Source organism: Diceros bicornis, chromosome 12, assembly GCF_020826845.1.
Source record: "Diceros bicornis minor isolate mBicDic1 chromosome 12, mDicBic1.mat.cur, whole genome shotgun sequence".
NCBI lineage: Eukaryota > Metazoa > Chordata > Mammalia > Perissodactyla > Rhinocerotidae > Diceros > Diceros bicornis.
The window spans coordinates 35,528,644-35,552,918 of record NC_080751.1 but is presented as its reverse complement, the minus strand read 5'-3'; the positions used below and the strand labels follow the sequence as shown (position 1 = coordinate 35,552,918).

Genomic DNA, 24,275 nt, shown 5'->3' with positions numbered 1-24,275 from the left:
TTGTTTTTTTTTTAATTTTTCATCTAGTGGACTCACTTTCCGTACTTCAAAAATATTTTATTTATGTTCACAGCCCAATTTTAATATTTAACACATTAATTATTATATTGTGCATGTTGGGCGGAAAGATGCATTGAATAAATGCCAGCAATTATTAACAAGCAATTTCAACTAAAACTATAAAACAATTTTAGCAGCAATTACCTTAGATGATAAATTTTTCATCAATTTTAAAAATAATTTTCTTCCTCAGATGTTTACTGAGTTTATTATATTGTACTTGCTGTATCTAAAGATAGCAAGAGACTTAGCACTTATAAAATTAGAAAGTACTTTTCTATAAGTATTGTAACTTCTTAAAATAACACTTTGCTATTAAATGAAATTGCAGGCTGGCAGCTGCAAGCTCAGACAGATAATGGAAGAGAAGGAGAATACCAAAGGAGGCCAGGTAGTTATGAGAGAGGACCTGAGACTTTACTATAATTGAAGTTTTCACATGGAACTTTATCCTCAAATACTATTTTAGTATTACTTACTTATGGTTGTTTCTGTGTTCATTAGCTTTTTTAGTTTGTTACCTTCTTTGATTATATATAATTGATACTATCTTTAAAAATGCTTTAAAGCAAATATTCTATAATTTTTAGGCTTCTTTGCTAAAAAACTTCAGTTTGTAAACATTTATACTGCTTTTCATTCTGTTGGGACCAGCCACAATATCAACTATAAAATTTTGAACACACCTAACAGTATGGCTAAAATTAAAAAGATTAACAATACTAAGTATAAATGTGGTTTGAAAACAACAGGGACTTTCATATATTGTTAGTGGGACTGCAAAATCACAAAGCCACCTTGGAAAACTGCGGGACAGTCTCTTAACAAATAAATGCTTACCCTATGTCCCAGCCTTCCCAGTTTCAGTATACACTCAACAGTAACGAATGTCTATGTTCAAACCACATTTAAGAATGCTCATAGTCATAGTATTCCCAAACTGGAAACAAACCATAATGTCCATCCACGGGAGAATCAATAAACAAACTGTGGTATATCCATATAATGGAATACTACTCAGAAATAAAAAAGAACCAACTAATAATACATACAACATAAAACATGGGTAAATTTCAAAAATATTATGCTGACATAAAGAAACTAGACACAGAAGAGAACCTTCTTTATGATTCCATTTATGTACGGTTCAGGACAAGCAAAATCATCTACGGCAGAAGTCAGAATAGCAGTTTTAGATGGGGTAGGGTGGGTAAGCTCTCCACTGAGAGCCACTTCCTACAATGACAGAAATGTTCTGTGCCTCAACCTGCATGGTGATTACATGGGGAATACAAATAGGTAAAAATTCCTCCATTGAGCTGTGCACTTAAAATTTGTACATTTTATTGTATTTAAATTACACCTCAATTTTTTAAAAGGTAAACTCTATTACAAAAAGAAAAAAAAAGAACTTCAGCAGGCTTCTTAATCTTATAGGACAGAATGAGTACACAGGTGTTCTGACTTTCCTCTTAGGGTCCTTGTTTATTAAAGTGAAGCAGTCAACAAGACTCATACAGCAAAGAGCATCTTGAAGGAGAGGCCATCCTACAGCATGTATATAAACAACTCAGCACCATGGCTAGCAACAGAGGAGAATAAAGATGAATATTTAGTTCTCTCACTCTCTTTCTCCAGGTTGCAGTGTTCTTAAGAACCAGAAACCCTCTAATCATTTTCTATTAATTCTGTTACCCCTGTCCCACACTTAAACTCCAAGACCTCACAATGCTGTTAATCACTTCCTACACTTCACTCCTGACCCCGAACTGCTTGCTTGGTCAATCTTCTAACACACCTTGTCTCCTGTCATTTCTATCACAGTTATCTGAGTAAATGCTTGCTCAATATCTCCTGCCTGCAGAAATATAAAAAATGCCCCAACATGCAGAATCATCTCCGAGGGGTGAAGGGTAAAAAGAAGACCTTGTCTCCTGTCATTTCTATCACAGTTATCTGAGTAAATGCTTGCTCAATATCTCCTGCCTGCAGAAATATAAAAAATGCCCCAACATGCAGAATCATCTCCGAGGGGTGAAGGGTAAAAAGAAGATTAATAAAGAAATTAACAATAAAGAAAAATGCCAATAAATTTGACTACAGGAAAATATTAAATTCCTATACATTAATAGCACCAAAAACAAAATAAAAAGGAAAGTAATTAACTGAGAAAAAATCTTAGCCACATATACTTTAAATACAGTAAAAGGTTAACAACATTTATAAAGAATTCTTAAAAATCAATATGAACAAAAGGAACATCCCACTAGACAGACTAGAAAATGTAATGAATAGGCAATTTGGTGAAGTATAATTGGCAAATCCATATGTGAGGATGTTCAAGCACAGTAGAAGCTAAAAGAGTGTAAAACAGCTAAAAGAATGAAACACCATTTTTTGCCTATAAAATAACAAAGATTGAAAGTGATAATTATAACCTGGGATGGCCAGTGTGCCAGGAAATGGACAGCACAGGACATAATGTAAAAAAAATACATTGGAGGAGTGGAGGTGAAATTCAGTTTGGCAAAGAGTACCAAAAATCTAAAAATAACTATAACTTCTAACTTAAAATTTCCACTTCCTGCACAGATATTTATATTCAAGTATCATTTATAACAGCAGTGTTTATAAAATTTTTAAATGTAAATAATCTAAATGTCCAACAACAAAAGGACTGGTGAAACAAACATGGTCCAGGTGGAATACCATGCAGTCACTAAAAATTCATAATTTAGGAGAAAATTAATATCAAGGAACGATGTTTACCATATATTTTTAATTTAAAAAAGGGGTGCAAAACAGTATGTACAGTAGAATTCTATTTTTTAAATGTTTAACTATATAAAGACAAAGTACTAAAATAACACACCAAAGTTTTTAGTAGTGCTTATCTCTGGATATTATGATTATGGATGTTGTAATTTTTTTTCTCAAACTTCTCTGTGTTTTCCAAATCTTGTACAGTAATAGTGACAATCAGTAATAATGAATGTTATTTAAAATGTCAATTATCTCTAAATGTCTTAAGAGTTTGACAGAAAAAAATCTAAAGACGTAGGATGGCTCTTGTTTTCCTTCTTTCATTAATGATGGAGTATTAAAACGGGGCCACGTCCTCTTGCTTTAACCTCTCACTCCCAAAGATATTCACATTAGAAAAATCCTTCCTCCCAATACCTTTTCCCCACCTCTTCCAACCTCAACACTATTTTCTCTCCATTTAAAAAATCTCCATAGTAATATAAATTAAGCAAGGGAACATTTTAAACTGTCAGCTTAATGGTGCACATAGGAGTTATGGCTGCTCTCAGTTCAAGTAAATTGTAATGAATAAAGTAGCTCAAAAAATAAAAGATATTCTCAAACTATAAATGGAAAACTTGTTCAGTTTCTCAGAGCTTGTTTACTGCCATGGGAGTTACTTGATTTAAAATTCTTCACAAAGAATGGCTTGGATATGGTTAGATTACTCTGACTTTGGGTAACTCATGAATAAAGCTGACAGAAAAGCAGTACAGAGCAAGGGAAGGAATCCAGAACCGAGTATTTAACCTTTCTGCGTCTCAGAGTCTTTATTTGTAAAATCAGGGGTGGGAACTAGTTAATCTCTAAAATCTCTCTTACTACTACAACTGTCTGATTCTAGAGATATATTTGTCATCCTTGCAAGGCAAAAAAATAAAGAATTATAACCCAATAATAATGTCATTTTTTGAAAGGTATACATGATTTAAGAAGAAGACCAAGAAAGAGAAAGTTCATAAAAGATTTAACACTAAAAAATCACACACATTAAAGGAGCTGAAACTTGGAAAAGACATTACAAAATCCAGAACATGCTAAGTAGGGTATGATGAAATGTGTGCTGAAATAACACCTGCATCAAAGCTTTCTTGGTCAAAGGAAAAAGTGTTAACCATTAAAAGACTTTTTTACTTAAGGAAAAAAAAAAAGAAATGACATCTTACTTTGCATTATAGACTAAAATAATCCTTTCTAACGATATTGAGAATAGAGGACCAAAGAATGTTTAAATGGAAGGACAAAAGTAGATCGCAGACTGAGATTTTTAAATTGTGTGTGTGCATGTATCCACTTACACACATATGCAGATAACCCTCAAAAGTGTAACTCTACAGCAAAAACAAAGAGTTGGCTGTACGTAGGGACACCCCATTCCATCAAAACAATAGCTATGAGCCTTTAAAGGGAATCTGCTTGTAGTCTACCTCCAATATGAATACTTTTTATGTGTAACAGTCCTTCCTAGGAGAAAGGCAATAGACTTAACAATTTGTTAGTAACCTTGTTAATATTATATCAAGAGCAATTGATCACTAATGTGATGACATCAAGTCTGAGATACCTTCCCACAGCATTCTCCCTGCATCCTCTGGATATAAAACAATCATTTTCTAATTGTTCATTACACAATACATGTTGGAGGCTTACAAAGAGCTAGGTAAAAGACAGTGGTTGAAGATACTACTTGATAATGATGTAAAGTCTTATTCCTCAAAGAGTTGTCCAAGAACCATCTACATTAGAATCTTAAAGTGGATATTTATAAATGCAAATTCTTGAGTCCTGCCTCAAATTTACTGAATAGTATCTCTAAGGGTGCACCGAAGCATCTGCACTTTCAATGAGCTTCCTCAGTGATTCTGATATGGTTTAAATGTTAAGAATCACCAGCCTACATCAGCTTAAAGTATTACTAATTCCTAAGTAACTGGGTTACATATATCATAAAAATATTTTTATTCTTCCTAAATAAAATTTATATAGCACTTTACAAACATTATGTCATTTATTCCTCATATAACATGGTTCAATAAGGACAGGGATTGTCATTTTTACCCCATTTTAGAGAGGTCATCCAGCCAGCAACTGGTGGACTGACTCCAAATTTCACGCTATTTCCACATACAACAAATTTTAATAAAAGCTATCAACACACTAAAGAATGAATCTCTAATGGTGGGATCACAGGCAATAGAAGAAACATTTACATGTTTCAGGCTATTCATATAGCTCAAAAATCATACCTTCCTGATTGTGGCTAGCTTTAAAGTCAGTTCCAACTAACAGTATAAACATATTATTGCTTCTACATAAGGAGGCCTTCCAGGAATCATTCTATAAACATTTCAGTATCTGAGTATTTATTTTTGGGCACTATATTAGGTGCCATAGATACAACAAAGACTATATTCCCTGTCCTCAGGGAATTTAATCCAGGGAAATTTGAGCACTATTTTGTAGGGAGTGTTTCTACAAACACATACTTTGAATGTATCTCAGCATAATATCTAAACAAATTGATAACACCTGGAAGCATTTGCTTTCGCATGGTAGGAGAGATCTCTGCTTTAGGGGGTCTGATGGCCATCTTGCCACCTGGGCATCATTTTTCATACGATTATAAGCAAAATACATTTCCAAAGTGAGACTCCCTTTGTAAGTTTTTTTGTCATCCTTGTGAAAAATCAAATACTTTAATGACTAAGTTTTTGACAAAATACCTGCATTTTCCAAATGCTCTTAAATAATTCCCTACAAGTAACTGGGTGTTTTAATTATATAGAGCTTCTTGTCACTGTTCATCTAAAAAGCATGACAGCATTAGTTAAATAAAGATGTATTAATCCTCAGGGTTTTCCCAGGTTGCATGTATACTTCTTTGAGTTATTTCAACAATGATGAAAAGCTAGTGAGTTCATCCTTCAAGCTGGAATCCTTGTTTCTTTTCCAAAAGACAACTCTAACAAGTAACAAGAAAATTAAATCATCACACTAACAAAATGTATTAAAAGCCAATCTCTATTCTAGACCATCTCAGCAAACAACCTTTACTTTTATTTTGTTTTATCTTAAAGGGCCATCAATCTCTTTTACCTTTTTCAACCAGCCCAGGAGGTCCATAGAGACTGGGCCCATTCAGTGGCTCCTTCCCAGAATCCCTGCAGAATCATTAGGCGTAATCATCTCCTTGGGTTTCTAAAGACGGTACACGAATAGCCTGTGCTCACTTATTTGGGCAGCAGAAGCAGCCCTCTACTCTCGGAACCAGCACACTGTATTTAAGTCCTAGCTCTGCCACTTATAAACATGTGACTAAGGCCACTTAAAGTGACCAAGCCACATGGTTTCTCCACCTGCAAAACGGGGCAAAACCTGCCATGCCTAATTTACAAGCCTGTCGTGGGTATCATGTGAGACAAAACATGAGAAACCATTTGTTAATGTTAAGAACTCTACAAATGTGAAAACGGAAATGAAATCAAACATCTCCCAACTACCAACAGGATGTTAGTTTCCTGTGGAAATTTGTCATGAAGGAAGATCTGTGTCCGTCTAGTCCATCTGATGGTGTAGATGGGGCCTCTGGTGTGTCTGGAAAGCAGTGTAGAATGACAAAGAAATGGTTCTCACCTCTCCTGCAGGTTGCTCTAGGACCCTTGGAAGTTCTCCCTGAGGTATTCGAAAGAACACAAGGAAGGCAGGTTACATTTTAAAGCCCAAGGCAGCAGAATGGATTTGCCAGCCTCTTTCAGGCCCCATGTCCTTGGGCAGACAGTAAGACAATGTCCTACCCCAAGCAGCATGCGCTTGGTAGGCACTTGCTGATTGATTGGTCTCTGCATTCCGGGCACTCACTGGAACAGTGATTTGCCAGCAGAAAGTATGTAAACACCCACATTTTGGTAATTACCTAAATATCTGCATATTGTGAATGAGAAGGCTGAATGAAAGACAGTATGCAAAAACAGCAAGTCAGCTCCCTGCATGTCCTGCCTTTATCATTTTCTCTTTACTGATGTGGGACTTTTCCCAGGAAGGGTGTTAGGACATCCCAAAGGCAAGGAAAGGACGACGGAGCACTGCCCTGCTCTTGGGGGGCTTTTGGTCTGTATGTGTGTCTGTTTATCACCCAAAAGTGTGCTCCTCTCTGGCAGCTCCCAGCCAGCATCTAGAGATCACAGCATTGTGTTTTACAGCTAAACTAGAAACAGGTCTCTTCTATACTGTCTTTCCCCAGAGCTGAAAAAAAAATTATTTATATTGTTTGATGGATTGCACATCTAAACAAAACACACATACACAGAGTCATTCATTCAGTGGTCAGACCCAGTCGTCTGGGATGACTAAGAAAAACTGAATTTGCAATCATTGAGTTGTTTAAAACAAAAAGGCACAAGTGGAGTGAAGGAATTTTCTGCTCAGGCTATTTGCTCTTGTTAAGACTGCCTTCCTCCCCACTTACCACATACCCATCTTTCAAAGTTCCTCTGAAGGCTCACCTCCTTCATGAAGCTTTTTCTGATTCTGTTGCTGGAAATTGTTTCGCTGATTTCTAAACACCTACAGTGCCATAGTGTAGACTGCCAAGGCATGTTCTTTAGGGTCCCTGTCCTCCACATGGCAGGCATTCTATCTGAAAAGTCTCCAGATTCTCCAAAACACTATGGAATGCATAAATGCATGAGGTGGGACCTAGACTAATAAGTCAGCCCTGGAGAAGTCAGGCAATGCTTTCTCCAAGAACACTCTTCACCGTTATATATGTTCTCTAGAAAATCACCTTCATTTAGGGGAAAATTTAAGTTACATGGTTTCATAGATTAAACTTGTTGCTGGCACTCACATTACAATAAGGAAACCTTGGGGAAGGGGCAATAAGGACAATAATTTTCATCTTATCAGCTGCCTGTCTTAAACACATCTTGGTTTGATTGAATTACTCTGATCCTAAGAACTCCTAACTCTTCATATCACCTCAAAGCATATCTTCACACCTTGGGGTGTAGGAGTGATGGGTCGCTCTGTAAAGTGACACCATCTCAAAGTCTACATCATCCCAGGTAATCACATACCTGAAAAAGTTTGCTTCAGACTGACATAAAGTTTTCTCTACCACACAGTCCCCAAAAGAGCCTCTTTTTAGAAAGTGGGGGGAAACAAATCAAGCATGGATATTAAGTTCCTGTTAAAACATTCATTTATTTTAAGAAATTGGCTAGCTAGCTTTTAAAAATAGGTGATTAAATTACAGTTGCTGGGCATTTTCATTTCATTTTGTATTCTGAAATGCTTATGTTCTGTTTAAATGCTAGACTCTCAGCATTTGGCTATGGCATAAGCATCAAAGTAGCCACAGTTTAAAAAGTGACATAGCGATTCTGCGCCAGGAAATGCTGTTTTGCCTATTGACATCTCTTTCAGCTGTAAAACAGCCAGGTAAAGATGGCTTTGCATTTGCTGACATTTTCAGAGGCTGACTGGGCAAAAAAAGGTGGAATCATTTTCCTAAGTCTCTTCTCATCATCAATGCCCTCTCCTCCCTCACCCGATCTTAAGGAGGCCTAATCCAAACTCTAAAAGAATTTTCTAAAACAAAACAAAGTCCAACACTAAGATGCATCAATAGCCTTGGCAGTTCAGCCTTGATGCAGGTTTCCTGGTTTAACTCCCACATGGACAGAGGGCATAAGAATCGTTGGTTTTCCCCATGATGTCCTCTTGTTAACATCCGTGTCATCCTCTTTTGGATGAATCAAATGCCAGGAAAGGATCTCAGTTTCAACCCCTTGTCTTTACTTAAGGAATCTACCAAATCAATCTAGCATGATAAGAAGACAATCTGTATTAAAAGACTCTGAGGAAAGTCATTTTTATAACTAAACTCAATTCTTCTTGGTTTTTTCCTTAATGGAATCCAGAGCAGAGAAGACCTACTATTGGAGGGAGGTTAATCTATCACTCGAAGAGCAGCAGCCATTTATTAGGTCCTGTGCCGGATGATTACATAAAGTATCTAGTCTTCACAACAACCCTACAGAGTAGATATGATAGGCCCTATTTTACTCTTGAGGAAACTGAGGCTCAGAGAGGTTTAGAAACTTGCCCAAGGTCAGTTAGTGGATACAATGAGATTTAAAAGAGTAATCCTTTATCTCCTTAGGGAATTCCTGTGGGTGTTAATATAGGTGGAATGTATGTAATGCCAGTAAATAAACTGGAATGAAAATTCTGGTGTTAAATTGGAGAAACAAAGGAATCTTTAAGAAAAACGTAATTAATAGATGCAAACTTCAAAGCATTTACCATCCTTCCTGAATGATGCCCCAACTTGTAGACTAATTAGAAATGAGTGGAAGAGACGTATAAAGCAGTCATATAACACCATGCATATATAACCAGCATAATTTGATTTTTAAAGTCTTCAAGGTTTCATAATTAAGAAACCATAATTAAAATTAGGATAAATACTTAAAGTAGTTTATTAATTGTCAGTCTTTTCTCTATATACTGCCTTCAGAACTCTACAATCTTATTTAACCATTTACAGAGGGATTCCTTTCATCTCATGAGAATATAATCACATAATCAGACACATTGCAACTGTTTCCTTTTAATTGTAAATCATGGCTGCACTTGCAAATTAGTCTATTATCACGGCGGATCTATCAATTTGGTGGGGAATGTATTTGCCAACTAGAATGAAAGAAGTTAATAAACATTGATAAGCATCTTAAATCAATCACTCCTTTACTCTTGATGTGGTGGTGGATATCGAGATTACTAAGTCAGTCAAAACGAAGTGATGAGGAAGAGAGGCTCAGGGAGGCCTCGTGATGCCCTGTGTAGTTAACAAGCACAACACTTAAAGACAAATTGGAAGATAAGGATGAGGCACTAAACCTTCAGCAAAATGACTTTCTGGAAATTAAACAAAGTAAATCCAAATATTCATCCTTGGTTGGTCCCTTATGAACCACTGGTAATAAAAGCTGGAGGAGAAAACAAAATGCTCAGTCAGGATAAATTCTGTTTATTGGCACATAATGTAGTGGTTAAGAGCATGGGCTTTGGAGTGAGTAGCTTGGGTTTAAACCCAGGCCCCACAACTTTAGTTTTGTAAGCTTGTCAATTTCTTAACTTTACTGTGCCTTGATATCCTTATGCGAAGAATGGGAAATTAATAGTACCTACCTCACAGAGTTGCTGTGAGGATTAAATGAGTTGATATTTTGTTAAGAGCTTAGAATAATACCTGATGTATAATGAGCACTAAGTGATTGTTCAATAAATAAATGATGTAATTGGCCATTTACTACCACTTTATGTAGTCCTAGTTCTTTCTCTACATAGCCTTTTTACTGGGGAGAATTAGGATAGTGAAATACACCTACAATATTTAAGTCACTTCCTTACTATAAGCCAAGAGTTGAATTAATTTCTGGTGTAAAGATAATTGAAATTTTTATTTACTTTATCAAAAAGTAAAAGCAAAGTTTTATGTTTAAAATTAAGATGACTGAGGCAAAATTTTTTACTGGCAAGTACAAATAGACTGTTGTTATATATTGTAGTCATTACAAAGGCACCCAGATAATCAATACCTTGTGTATATACTAAAACACAAGGCTTTCGTATAAAGATGTTTATCAGAAAGCCATCGGCAGTGTTCTACTTTTGATTACAGTATGTTAAGTTGTCCATAGCAGCATCAAAAACTCTCTTATCTCACTTAGGACAAATCCAAAGGAAAAGAAGGAGTGAGGAAACCAAATCTATTATTTGCATATATAACAGCATGTCCAATTAACCACTTTGCTGACAGAGATTAATTTATTATTCATCTTATTCCAGCATATGTTAATTCTTTGACAGTAGACATGAAAAAATGACTGATACAGCACATTGCAATTTTGAAAATGTTAAGTGTGGACTTCAAGGAAGTATAGCTTAGAGTGTTAAGAAAAATCTCATTACTTCAACTTTGGAAAGATGTAATGTAGAAAATGGTCAATTTTGAATGAGTACATAGGCATAAATAGTCCAATGTGGCAAAATTTCCAGAAATCAATATGGAAGATAAAATAAGTAGACTACTGAATAATGCTCTGCAAAACGAATAGAGAGTTCAGTTTCTATAATACACTTTCCAGGCAAAAATTCGCAGAGGTGTTTAAATTAATCATGCTTCAGTGTTATTTCTCTGTACCAGACTATAACATACTTGATAACTGAAAAGGATAAACTACATATGAAATGACATAGATTCAAACTTCAAACTAGAGTATTTATCAGATTAACAAAGACAAAATCTAGAAAAACTTGAAATGGAAGTTCATCAGGAAAACTACACGTCTTTAAAACACCCTGCTGCACGCCAACTAAAGGTGCTAACTGGATAGTATCAGAGTACCTTTGACACTGAGCATCCATATTTGTCCGGAATGTATTTTTTAGAACAGCATCACAATCACTCATAGTGATGTGCTTTACGCTGTGTAACTATCCACACTTCAGATAATTCAATCTTAACGTAAAATTAGAGACTTCAGAATCCAAAATCATCACAGTTTTAAGAAGCATCAAAAATACCACTTCTCTTTTGCAGCTCTGAATCCTGTAGTCATCTAGAAAAATATGCCATGATGACCAGATGGTAACTAACAGCCAAGACAGGCTGAACCACATAAATAATTACATGTTCCAATGTTAGTCCAATGGCAAGCCAGATAATCAAAACAACCGTGTAGAAGTAATGGCCAAGTCAGTAAATGTCACTGCCTTCTATTTTACTACATGTTAAAAATCACTTCCCTACCATTTACTTAAAAGTTTTGCTTCTTTCTAGTTGCTAATTTTCACATATAGCATAATACTTTCTCTCATCAATTATATGAAAAGAAAAACACCAAACACGTACATGAACATATAGTAAAGTATCCAACCTTGCTTTTAAAAAATGTGGGTCACGTTATATAATACATTTAAACTGGAGATCCCATAGCCAAAAAAACGTCTAACGTTTTGAATTTCACAATAAATATGGCTGCAATAGAAAATTCATGTAAAACTTAACGTGTACATAACCAACGTATCTTGAAAGAAGACTACAGAAACATCTTTCTACACCACCTCAGTTCCAATTTGCAAATCCCATATATACTAAGTTCACACAATTGACAAAGCAGGTTCTTCCTATCTGCCTATATACTTGCTGATTAAAAGGAAATTTGTCCAGGAATCATCATATTTTCATCATAAAATATTTTATTCTAATTGTTATTATTTGATTAATAACATCATTTATCAATGCCTAAGTATAATGCTTTAAGTTAAATTTGAAAATGGCCCTCATTTATTAGTCCATTCTCACCATACTACTTTTTTTTCAGCTAAGTATCAAAATGTAATATTAACTAAAATTCCTTCTACTAGAATGTAGATATATATTTCACATCCATAGTCACTTGAAATTTTTAATAACTATATGAGTTAGCTACTTTTTTTGGCTAATTTTATGTGAATGAAGAAACAATTTTTTTGCAAAGTGAATTGGAAAATGATGACACTGGGACAAAATTCAGGGCATCTAAACTCAAATGCAGTATTCTTTTCAAAACGCTGCCTCTTATATTCTAGTGGAAAGCCAAAAGGACTACAGCTACTTATTAATTAAGTGACCCTGGCAGAATCATCATCTCTCTAAATCTGTTTCCTTGTCAGCAGAATGGTGATTCTCAGTCCTGCCAGGGTTATGACGATGATTAAATGAGACACTTTACGTGAGGGTGCTGCGGAAATATATACTTAAAATATAGCTGTTTTGACTAAGTTGTGTCAAAAGCTTAAGGGAATTCACTGTTATGTGATCAACACTGAAAAGAATCTTGCATTTTGTGAAAGAATGGAATATTTAAAAAGGCTATTATCACGTTCTTTGTGGAGAGAGAATCTACACCCTACACAGACCAAAAAGGACTGGGCAAAAAGACCAAGTAAAGGAAGTAAGTGCTTTTCTAAGAGACTTTCCTTAGAACCTCAGTTGAGAGACAAGTATTAGGCAAATACCCTGAGCTCGACCCCCACACCGTGGTTCCTGCGCACCTCAGGAAGCCACCTCTAACCAATGATGAAGACAACTGGCTTAAGGGACCCGAATATAATATAATCTGTACAAAAATATCTCCAGTAACATTACGTTTAGAATCAATAAGGCTCCGGGAAAATACAAGAGTGTGAGGATTTTAAGAGATCCTTATTACCAAAGGAATCTTAGAATTCAAAGTTGGAAATGATCCTAGTCTAATTTAAAAAAAAAAAAGCATATGAATGACAAAATAATATAAAAAGTGATGCTCAACATTATTATTGAGATCGTTAACACCTCAAAAAACCAACTGTGGGGCTGGCCCCGTGGCTCAGCGGTTAAGTACACGCACTCCACTGCTGGCAGCCCGGGTTCGGATCCCAGGAGCGCACCGACGCACCGCTTCTCCTGTTCTCCTGCCATGCTGAGGCCGCGTCCCACATACAGCAACTAGAAGGATGTGCAGCTATGACATACAACTATCTACTGGGGCTTTGGGGGGGGAAATAAATAAATAAATAAAATCTTTAAAAAAAAAAAAAAAAACCGTGTCTTTCATTAAAAAGAGGCATACAACGTGGTATAAACAAGACCTTGATGGCTGACTATGGTGATTGACAACAGCAGAGCAAAGACGGTTTTCTCTTCAAGAACTAAGTTTGTTTGCTCTATCCTCTTCTCAAAGACCAAAGCTTTAATCACCTAAAAAGAACTGCCTTAGGTTATACAGTGTTCACCCGAAACTGTGAAGGAATTAGCACAGGACCTTCCCCCAACTCACTACTGAAGCATAGGTTTCCTTAGAAGACTATTTATTCTAAATGAGGAGGAAGGTGAGTTAGAAGATATAGGTTCTACTTCCAACTCGGCTATTAATTTGCTGTGACTCTATGAGTCCAGTTCACTCAAATTATTAAAAGCTCTGTTTTCACACCTATAAAAAGAAAGGAATGTGCTCCTCAAACTTTAGAGCTAGAAGAGAACTGATATTCAAAGCTGTAACTGAATTCCAGAAGTCACGCAATTAATAACTGGCTGAATCAGAACTAGAACTCGGGTCTCCTGATTTCAAGGTCTGGTTTTTCTACTACGTGTCTTCTCTCTGAAATCTCTTCTAATTTTTTTAAATTTTATTTTATCATGGTAAGAACACTTAACGTGAGATCTATCCTTTTAATAAATTTTGAAGTGTACGAAACAGTATTGTTAACTATAGGCACAATGTTGTACAGCAAACTTCTAGAACTTACTCATCTTGTATAACTGAAACTTTATGTCCATTGATTAGCAACTCCTCATTTCCTCTTTCCCCAACCCCTGGTGACCACCATTCCCCTCTCTTATGCTATGAGTTTGACTATTTTAGATATCTTATATAAGTGAGGGGGCCGGCCCCATGGCTTGGCGGTTGGGTGCTTGCACTCCGCTACTGGCGGCCCGGGTTCAGATCTCGGGCGCGTACCAATGCACCGCTTCTCCGGCCATGCTGAGGCCACGTCCCACATATAGCAACTAGAAGGATGTGCAACTATGACACACAACTATCTACTGGGGCTTTGGGGGAAAAAAAAAAAAGGAGGAGGATTGGCAATAGATGTTAGCTCAGAGCCGGTCTTCCTCAGCAAAAAGAGGAGGATTAACATGGATGTTAGCTCAGGGCTGATCTTCCCCACAAAAAAATAAATAAATAGATATCTTATATAAGTGGAATTATGCAGTATTTGTCTTTCTGTGACTGGTTTATTTCACTCAGCATAGTGTCCTCCAAGTTCATCCGTGTTATCACATACTGCAGAATATCCTTCTTTTTTAAGCTTGAATAATATTCCATCGTATGTATATACCACATTTTCTTTATCTGTTCAATCAAAACCACAGTGAGATATCACCATACACCTATTAAGATGGCTATAATCGAAAAGATAAGTTTTGAGGAGGATGTGGAGAAATTGGAACCCTTGTACACTGTTGGTGGGAAGGGAAAATGGTGCAACCACTATAAAAAACAGTATAGAAGTTCCTTGAAAAGTTAAAAATAGAATTACCATATGATCCAGGAAGCCACTTCTGGTTATTTATTCAAAAGAACTGAAATCAGGATTTCAAAGAGATATTAGCAGTCTCACGTTCACTGTAGCACTCTTCACAATAGCCAAGATGTGGAAACAACCTAAGTGTCTAATTTTTTTTTAAGCAAACATTTATTTGGGGCCTATTATAGCCTGGGAACTTATCAAATTCATGGTTTCATTTATTCTTCAGTGAGATGTAACTCATTATATTTTCCTTTTATGGATTGAGAAAACAATCTCAGTGAGGATAAGTAGCTTAGTAAATTTACACAATGCTAGTAAGTTGCAGTGGCCAAATTTTCACATAGATATGTTTCTGACAATTATCTTCACCAAACCAAGCTGTCTCAGTTATTTATACTTTAGTGTAAATTTAATTCAATGAATCCCTGTCTTAAATACATTTGCAAAACTAGCCTTATCTCTATTTGAAAAATAAAAAAGACTTTAGGTTTTTCTTTGTTTATTTATTTTTCCCCCAAAGCCCCAGTAGATAGTTGTATGTCATAGCTGCACATCCTTCTAATTGCTGTATGTGGGACGCGGCCTCAGCACGGCCAGAAAAGCGGCGCGTCGGTGCGCGCCCGGGATCCGAACCCGGGCCACCAGCAGTGAAGAGCATGCACTTAACCACTAAGCCACGGGGCCGGCCCAACGCTTTAGGTTTTGTTAGAGGAAGTTTATGCAGCAACTTGGTGGAAAGCAATTGCGCAAGGAGCTCTTTCAAATCATTAATATTAAAGGACAAATATTAAGTGATATAGATAAAATTACCTATTTTGATGTCTTTATCAGATCATTTCACGTTGAGTCCCAGACGACTGCTACATATACCTAAACTTTATGTTTTTTGCATTATGCTTGGAGGCTAGCGGTTTTTAAAGAGCAAGTTTTGTTTGTTTTTTTAAAGGTTAACTCTTTTTAACAATAGTTTAGAGTTTGAGAACTAAATTGTAAACTTTTTTGATGGTCATGCCTTGGGTATCTTGGCTCCTCCTCTCTCACCTCTGCTCCCATTATCCCCATTATTATCTGGCCTTCCACAGTAGCTGGTGCACAAACACAAAAAAACGCACATATTATGTATTTACCAAATGAATGAATGAACAGTCTAAGAAATAAATATATTAAAGTTGAGAGCAACCAGAAATGACCGTAGAATCTTGAAATATGAGGACCATGATCGATTCAAAGATTCTTCCAGAAATATTAGCTGGCCATCTTGTCCAAAACAGCATTGCAGTGATGCACATTTTTGTCCCAGAAGCCAAAGGAAGGAAGAGGCGTGGGGTAGGAATGTCTCTTTCAGCAGCATATGCATAGCCAAAAATGTTCTGGGTCACACATATGAATTAATTACCAGAAAAGCTAAATTTTTCTTCAATGCAAAAAAGTCAAGTATACTGTAAAAGGTTTTGCTAATTCTCTTGGTTGCTAGACAAAACAGCAAAGTGATCAGTCTATCAAACAGCAACCTCCTATCTCCGAGAAAAACAAAAGAAAAACCAAAATCTCCTCACCAAAACCAATGAAGTGATCCGTGGGACACCAGTGAGGTGCCATCAGCCTCTCTTATAGTATTCATTATTGTTAATGCATGCTGGAAGCAAAATGCTAGGCCATGATCCTTGTAATGATCTCTACTCCAAGAGATCAGCCACTAAAACACATGGGGGACCCTCTCAGTTCAAGTTCCAAAACCTCTGAGCTCATGGAATTGCTATGGGCTAAAGGCCACAAAGCCTTGATTCTAATTTCCCTTTGACTCTGATCAGAGATTTGGCTTCATTTTTTGATGCATCTATGGTATGCCTCAGTATGCCTACAAGTAAAATGATATTCAAACTCCCCCCAAAACACACCACTCCTCTTAGAAGTTTAGTATGTGTACCAAAGTGCCTCAGAAAGAGAAACATTATTAATTCAAGATATAATTATTATCCTTATATAGCAGCATTGGGCTACTGCAATTACAGACCACACTTTTAAAATCTGTTAACATTCCCTTCTGGGAAAGCCCTTTTGCTCTTTAATAGTATAAGCTAATCAGGGAAGTATAATTTCCGGAGCTCATATTTGTGGGAGGAGAATGGCTGGCACCGGTGTGCTCAGTTCTATGATGGCCTTCTCCTTCCTTTATCTCCTGAAATTATCGAGAGGCTCTAACCTAATTTTCGAAAGTACGCATAGGTACTCAGGAAAGCCAGGAACAGAGATGGGAACCTGAGCATTGTACTGACATCATTCTGTGCTCGGCACATATGGCACATCACTAAAGCAATACTGAGCATACTGGTCTATTCTGAACTCTTGCTGGCTTTAAGTGGCATTCTTAATTAAAAGCAGGCTTGCTTCTTATTATTTATAGTCATACAGTTCTCCATTTATTTAACTGGGAAAAATATAATTTTTCCATGGAGGTATTTTCATCCTTTATATTTTTAAGTACATGCAAAATAAAATGGGATCCTGCAGTGATCTCAAAACCTGCTTCTCATATGCATTTTTTAAAAATCCCCATCATAATCTTTGCAACTGGGTCAGCTTGCACCAAGATGCTCAGGGTCGCCATGAGCGCTTTCTGTTCCCTGCAATCCTTGTAAGTGACACCTCATAATAGTGCAAATGAAGCATGGCATGATGAGAAAATGAAGAAGAATGAACTTGGATCATCAACCCAGCAGTTTTGAAAACATAGAGGGTAGACTCAATTTGATTCCCTAAAATACACCACACATGATTTTTCTTTTACATATTCAAGCGTATACATGCTTTCCCTATTATGAGAAACACTTCTTATGATTCCAAGAAATTCTAATATAACCAACTAGCCCAGCTCATTTCTTCATCTACATATGTATCTTTGCAATAGTCTCAAATTTTGAACTAAATCTCATTTATACCTGCCTTGATCTTCAGCTAGGAATTTATCTTACTGTTATTCACCTTTGTGCTTTCCCTTCACCCTCAACTGTTACACTCAAAGACTGTTTCCTTATGGGCCCTTTGTCTAATTAGCTTAATATTCAGGGAGTTTATTGACCCAACAAGTTCAACATCACCTCTTTCTTATTAGGTTTCTTTTAAGCCATCACCCTGCCCTGCTCTCAGCCCCTCTGCATTCCCACCTCACTCATCTCTCTCCATCCCCCACTCTCAGAGGCTTATCTCATCCTTAATGTTCCTTGATTGTTCTCTAGCCAGAGTTAATTCTTGCTTTTCAAGGGAGGGAAGGGATGAAGTATGAAAAATTCACACCCTACTTTTATTTGGCAGAGGTTGGAAACTGACAGGTAAGTTTGCTCCTCTGATTTAAAAAAACAAAAAGCAGAAAGCTTCCTCCAAAAGAGTCTGTGCAAGGAGGATGGGGAGAGTTTCAAAAACCAGCAAATATGACCATACAATAGAACCTTCGAAGGAAAGAGTAAGTTCTCAAGCCCCCCCAAAAAAGTAGTTCTCTAGCCCATTCTCCACCAACCGCTGCTCACACACAATTTTCTGCACTATCCTTTCTTTTCTCTTTTTCAGTGGTAGATGCGCCTGGTTTTACATTCACAAGCAGAGACAATCACTGTACTCTGGAGGGAAAGAAATGTTGGTGGAGACCAGCAGACGGCGCCAGACTGGGGTAGAAGCTGCAGTGGTCTGGGAAGGAGTGCCGACTCTGCGGCAGGGCCCCCTTGCTGCTCTCCGCTCCCCACCTCCCGGGGCGCTCTCCCCATTCAGCCGCCTCATCCCTCGGAAGAGGCAGAGCCACAGAAAAGGAGAAGTTAATATGCATAAGAGATTATTAGCTAGGCTCTTCCCACTGGTACAATTAGGCGTCCCACCCCCTCGCATACCCCCATCTGGCTCACCGCACCCACCCACGCTCTGTCTGCCCCTCCTGCGCCCTGGCTCGCCTCCCTCCCCCGGGACTCACACAGTTCTACACAAAGGCAAGGCAGTGAATGAGAGCTGCACCCAGGTAAAGGCAGCAACAAGCTCCTAGAATACTGTGAGCCAGTGGTGAGAGCAACAGAAACTGCTTACTGTTTCAGAAGCATCTCTCTTACTCTTAGCTAAGAAGCCTGGGTTCGGGGCATCACTCCGGTGGCCATCCCAGCCACTCTTAACTGGAGAGAGTTCTTGAGAGGGACCCGGGGGAACGAAGGGAAGGGATTCCTAGGACCCACAGTGAGGTGTGTCCCTATGCCACTCCTAAAGAGGAGTTGCCAAGGCGATTTGTTCTCTCTTCACTTAGGTTAAGCTATAGCTTCTCATGTCTAACCAGAATTATCCCCAGGTAGAAAGCCGGTCCCTGGGGAAGCAGGCCATCGTGGTATAAGCAGCAGCTGCTCAGGGGAGAGGAACCGCCTAGGGAAAAGGGCAAAGGATCCAGAGCTGAACCAAGTCTGAAAGAGGAAGGGGCCCTTCAGGGAAAGGGGGTAAAGGGATATAAAAAAGAGTGTCCACAACTTCCACCCTGCTTTTTAAAAAGTAGCAGACTTTACACCGAGGGGGAAGAAAGATTGGGAATGGGCTCACAAAAACTGTTTGATGTTTTATTTATTCGCAGTTCAGGGAATCTGAAATAGGCATTTATCTGAAGATGAGAGGAACCTGGCCTTACATTTTTGGTCACTCTGGAGAAGAAACCTGCCAACCAAGGCTTTTCTCCACACACTGCTCTTGACAAAGGAACCCAGGGTAAGGAGAATAGCTTTTCTCTGCTCTAAATTCTCCTCCTCCAGGCAGACCTCCTGACTTAGACCAGCCAGCACTGACCCACCTATCCTCCCTGGGGGGAGGAAGCACTAAATTCTGAGGAAGGAAGAAGCAGGACCTACTTTATCCCAACAGCCTTCAGACATGATCCTAAGGGAGTGGGTTTGGGTAGCCAGGCCTCTCTCTGCTCTATTTAGAAAATAACTCAGCACAAGCACCAAAAAAAAACAAGTGTACGGGTATGCGGAGTGGGGTAAAGGGGATAATGTTCAGAGGTCCCCTTGGAGCCTGGTAGGGCCTGGCCGGAGTAGGAGAGGGTGCCTCGGTTACCTTCCTACCCTCTCCAATTAAGGGAAGAGGTGGGGGCAGAAGGGATGAGCCTCCTGTTGAGTGAGTCCCAGGACTACAGCTCCCCTGTCACTGGAGTCTGTGCACACTTTGGAGGAATGTGCGGGCTGCAACCTCTCCCTCCCCCAGGCCAGGGAAAATGGGCAGGAGGTGGGGCAACGCGCACAGCACAGACAAAAGGTTCTGCAGAGCCCTCCTCTCTCTGGCGCCCAGGTCCCTCAGCTGAGCGAGGCGCCCCATCCGGCCACACCGAGTGACCTTCTGGCTAGTAACGCCCCCTTCCCGCGGGGACCAGGCGCACGGCCAGGGATGGTCCTTCAATAGGTGCCCACGTCTCTCTCCCGGCACCCCGACAAGAAACGCCCCTCCCACCCCTCACCACAAACACCCGCGACGCCTTCCCCATCCCCTTTCTATTGTCTTCAAAGAGATAAGTGGCTCCCACCAAACACACCCAAATGCACCTCCCTTTCTCGCGCTCCCATTTCTCTGAGCCTTAGGGGCCGAGAAGCGAGCGCAGGGTTGAAAGAGGGGAGCGAGGGAGTAACCCGCGAGAACTTGGCATCGCAGACCCACCGTGTCCGCCTCGCAACGATGCCGGTGACCTGTAGATTGCAATAGGCACTGAATGATGCTTGCTGCTGCCATGGAAATGGTGGATGTGGTGCGCTCCCAAACTGGACGCCCCCCATGCCACTCCTAGGAGGCCGCTGAGGGTGAGCGGGACTATCCAGAGCAGGGCCAGGCGCCCCCCTGTGCCGCCACCGCCGCCGCCGCCGCCGCCTCCGGGCGAGCCTAGCTCGGCGCCGCACCGGAGCATCCTCTGGTACATGGCGGGGCGCCCGCCCAGGGGCAGCCGCCGCGGGAGGCAAAGTTTGGGGCGCGGAGAAGGGAGAGGGCGCCGGGGAGCGGGCGGCACAGGGTGGGCTGCGGGGTCGGCAACCTCACCGCGCCAGGGCACCCATCCTCTCCCTCCTTCGGACAGTCTTCTCGGGGTCCTGGAGTCCGCCGTGCCTTGCACCCCAAAGAATCCGAAACATAGCCGAGGCGAATGCAGCTGATGGGGGCTTGTCCGGAAAGGCAGCCCCGGGGAACAGCAAGCGCGGAGCGGGCGGCTGCTCCCAGATTTCCAGGGCTCCAGGTTCTCGAGAGATACTCCCAAAGAGTTTCGGGCGAGAGTGCGTGCCGGGGGGTGGGGAGCGGGGAAATTGTTTAAAGCTCCTCCCGGAGGGTCCTCACTTCTACATGACAGCCATCCACCGCGAATCCACTAGGTAAATCCGTTTAGCATTGTGTGTGAGGACTGGGGAGGCCACTTCGCCGGCCCAACCTCCTTTCAAGGGAGAAGCAGACCCCATGCAATCGAGGCGCCTCTTCCCTCCATTCAGCCCCGGCCGGCTCGCCCGCTCGCGCCAGCCTCCCCCGGGCAGCGCGCGGAGCAGCAGCGCGCATCGCCTGCTCCCGAGGCAATCTCCGCGTCCGCCGCCTCCTGACACTTACGCCCGGCGAGGGGTTCAGAGGCAAGAGTGCACCCTTATGAAGGAAGCCGGGATCGAACGGGGGAAAGAGAACTGAGAAAAAGAAGCAGCAGACGAAGGGGGGGGGGGAGGTAGAAAAAGAAAAAGGAAAAAAGAAAAAAGAAAAGAAAAACCATACAGGCTGGTGAAGCGAGGGGCTCTATGCAAATCTGCAGTCTCCAAACAGCAAATCACCGAAGCTCGGATGCAATGCAGAGGACGAGCCTATGTAACGAGGGAGGCTGGTCTAGCTTCCCACAAAAATCGCCCTGCTTTGCCTCTCCCATGCATTCTCCACACATCAAAGGGACACGTGTACCGCGATGCGGGGAACACCTAAAAAGCAACTCTCCCTCCTCTACCAGGTGATCCCTCCGTCTGAATTACAATGGCAAATGGCACCCTTCCTCTACCCCTATGGTTTAGATGTAACCAGTGTCTGGAGAGCTCTTAAAAGGGAAATAATTCGGCTCTTTTTATTGGACCAAACTTGTTCTGCCAGGTGTTCAAACCCAATCTGCTAAATATGGCTTGACACCATCTACTCAAGCATCCGTTTTGATGATCTGTTAATTACACATATTACTCCTAACAAAGAGTCCTTGTTCCCACTACAATATTATATCTCATATAAGGCCGTGGAAGTGCAGGGCACCAAAACACACAAGGAGGAAAAAGGATGAGTGAATTTGGCAGCTGAGGAAGAGACAGAAAAAGGGAGAATGAAAGGGAGAAAGAAGACAGGTTGGAAAGAGAACAGTAGAGGAGAGAAACAGTATGAATGAGATTGCTTGTATTTCAGTCAAACATTTTAGGGATGTTTAAGAACCCCCAAGACCTCTACAGAAGCCCAGCTGTGATGATCTTATATAAGGATGGAGTTCTTCCTTTCTCTCATCCTGTCTCATAACGAAAATAGCATCCGAAACAAAAATTCCTAAATCTAGTGCCCCCAAGGAAGAAAGGACATTTATATTCTATTGGTGAAATGCAGTGTCTTTAACTGGAAGCTATGCATCCTGGATGAAAGACCAGCAAAACCAATACACACCTAAGAGTAAAAATCTAGCACAGCAAGTGCACTTGACAAGGAGGACTACAGTTACTGAGACCAGCAGGTAAGATTGAAACACTCCTCGGTTTCCAAAAGATGATAGCAACTATGACACGTCTAGTGGCCGGACTTTTTTTGTCTTTATTCCTATTTAAAGACAAAGGAAAACAACTCTGAACAGGCACTACTTTCCACAGGCTCCTCACTGTCTATCTAATCCCTTATATCAACAAATAAAAAGTCATGTATTGAAAAAATAATAATTCTAGGATTTGATTCAAATTAGCCACTCACCCAAGTGGCCATCTAGACTTGTATATTGCTTCCTGGTCCATTCAAAGAGTTAACCCTGGGACTCTGAGGGTCACTATGTAAACAGTGTCCAGGCACCACCAAATCAAATCTGTAGGAATCCAACATCTGACATTGTTGTCAAAAGTTTATATGGTTCTACTAAAAAGATAATTCTTCAGCAGCTCCCTAATTGAAATGGCTTAGAAAGTGCTTTTATCTATTTAAATATGCCATATCTGTCTCCCAACTTCCCACAGCTGCTCAAAGACCAACAGAACCCAAATCCAGCGCCTTCCACTATGTACTGTTCCCACCCTTATCCCTGGGCCATTTCCTCTTTGTTTCATTATTTTTTAGCATATGTATTTTAATTCACAGTCAAGGGTTGTGAGTATTCATTTTTAAAATAGCAAGCAGAGCTTCAAAAGGAAAAGAAGAGGAAAATCCACACAGTGTGGTTTTAGGACTCCAGGTTCCTATTCTGAGTTTTATATTTCCTAGTGTTATTGTGGATACAACAGTGGATTAGGAGGTAGGAAACCTGTGCTGCAGTCTTGGCGCTGCCATTTACTGGTTATGTCACATTAGTTACTTAGCCTTTTCCTGAGGCTCCGTGGCTTCCTTTATAAAATAGTCATGCTCCTATCTTTCCTAACAATCCCACAGGGCAGGAAGGATATGATGTAATATTTAATGTGAGAGTGCTTTAAAATATATCAAATGCTCCCTACAATTAAGGCATTATGTCTTTCCTCCCATATAGGTGTAACATATTCGAGCTGATTAGCCTACACCATTCATTCAGTTCCCTTCTATCTATAGGAAACGTAGAGCATTGCATTATTCTTCAATACCCTCATGTACAGTGTTGATCTGTCCTTCCCTCCCCAAGTAGATGGATTCCTGAAGGGGAGCGGAGTCAAATCTTCATTTGTACTCCCTCTAGTGCCCAGCATACGTGAAATGTAAGTTTCTTAGTACATACAGTCAATTCTCATTATTCCCAGTAATTATGGTCTAAACAGTCACCGGCAACACTAAATTAGTGAATACTGAACCACTGCTCCTACAGGTTAGGTTCCTGGAACATTTTCATCCACTGATCAATATATAACCTTGTTTTATGTGTTTTTCTGTTTAAAGACACCTTATTTAATATATATTGTTGGTTCATTAACATTGAAATCATAGCCAACATCACTATTATAACTTAAGCCTGAATGAAGCTTATCTGACATACCTATTTCCTCTGTGTATCACAGCCTTCTTGTGCTTAGGAACATTACACAGCACTTTAGCACTATGTTTAGGGGTCATTTTAAACAGCAAAA

At 39.8% G+C, this 24,275-nt stretch overlaps 1 protein-coding gene across 15 annotated transcripts in view; it reads right to left on the bottom strand.

Moving 5' to 3' along the window:
* NRXN1 (neurexin 1) overlaps positions 1–24,275 on the bottom strand; it is a 1,082,241-nt gene that overhangs the window by 379,835 nt on the left and 678,131 nt on the right. For 2 of the 15 annotated variants that reach the window (XM_058551266.1, XM_058551269.1), the window contains exon 1: positions 20,656–21,294. The exons of 11 other annotated variants lie outside the window; for them this stretch is intronic. In XM_058551266.1, the coding sequence (XP_058407249.1) occupies positions 20,656–20,911 (256 nt within the window). In that variant the 5' untranslated portion in view covers positions 20,912–21,294. Of the gene's footprint in view, positions 1–20,655; positions 21,295–24,275 lie in introns of those variants that run through there. 2 more of the 15 variants (XM_058551264.1, XM_058551265.1) reach the window with 1 other exon arrangement.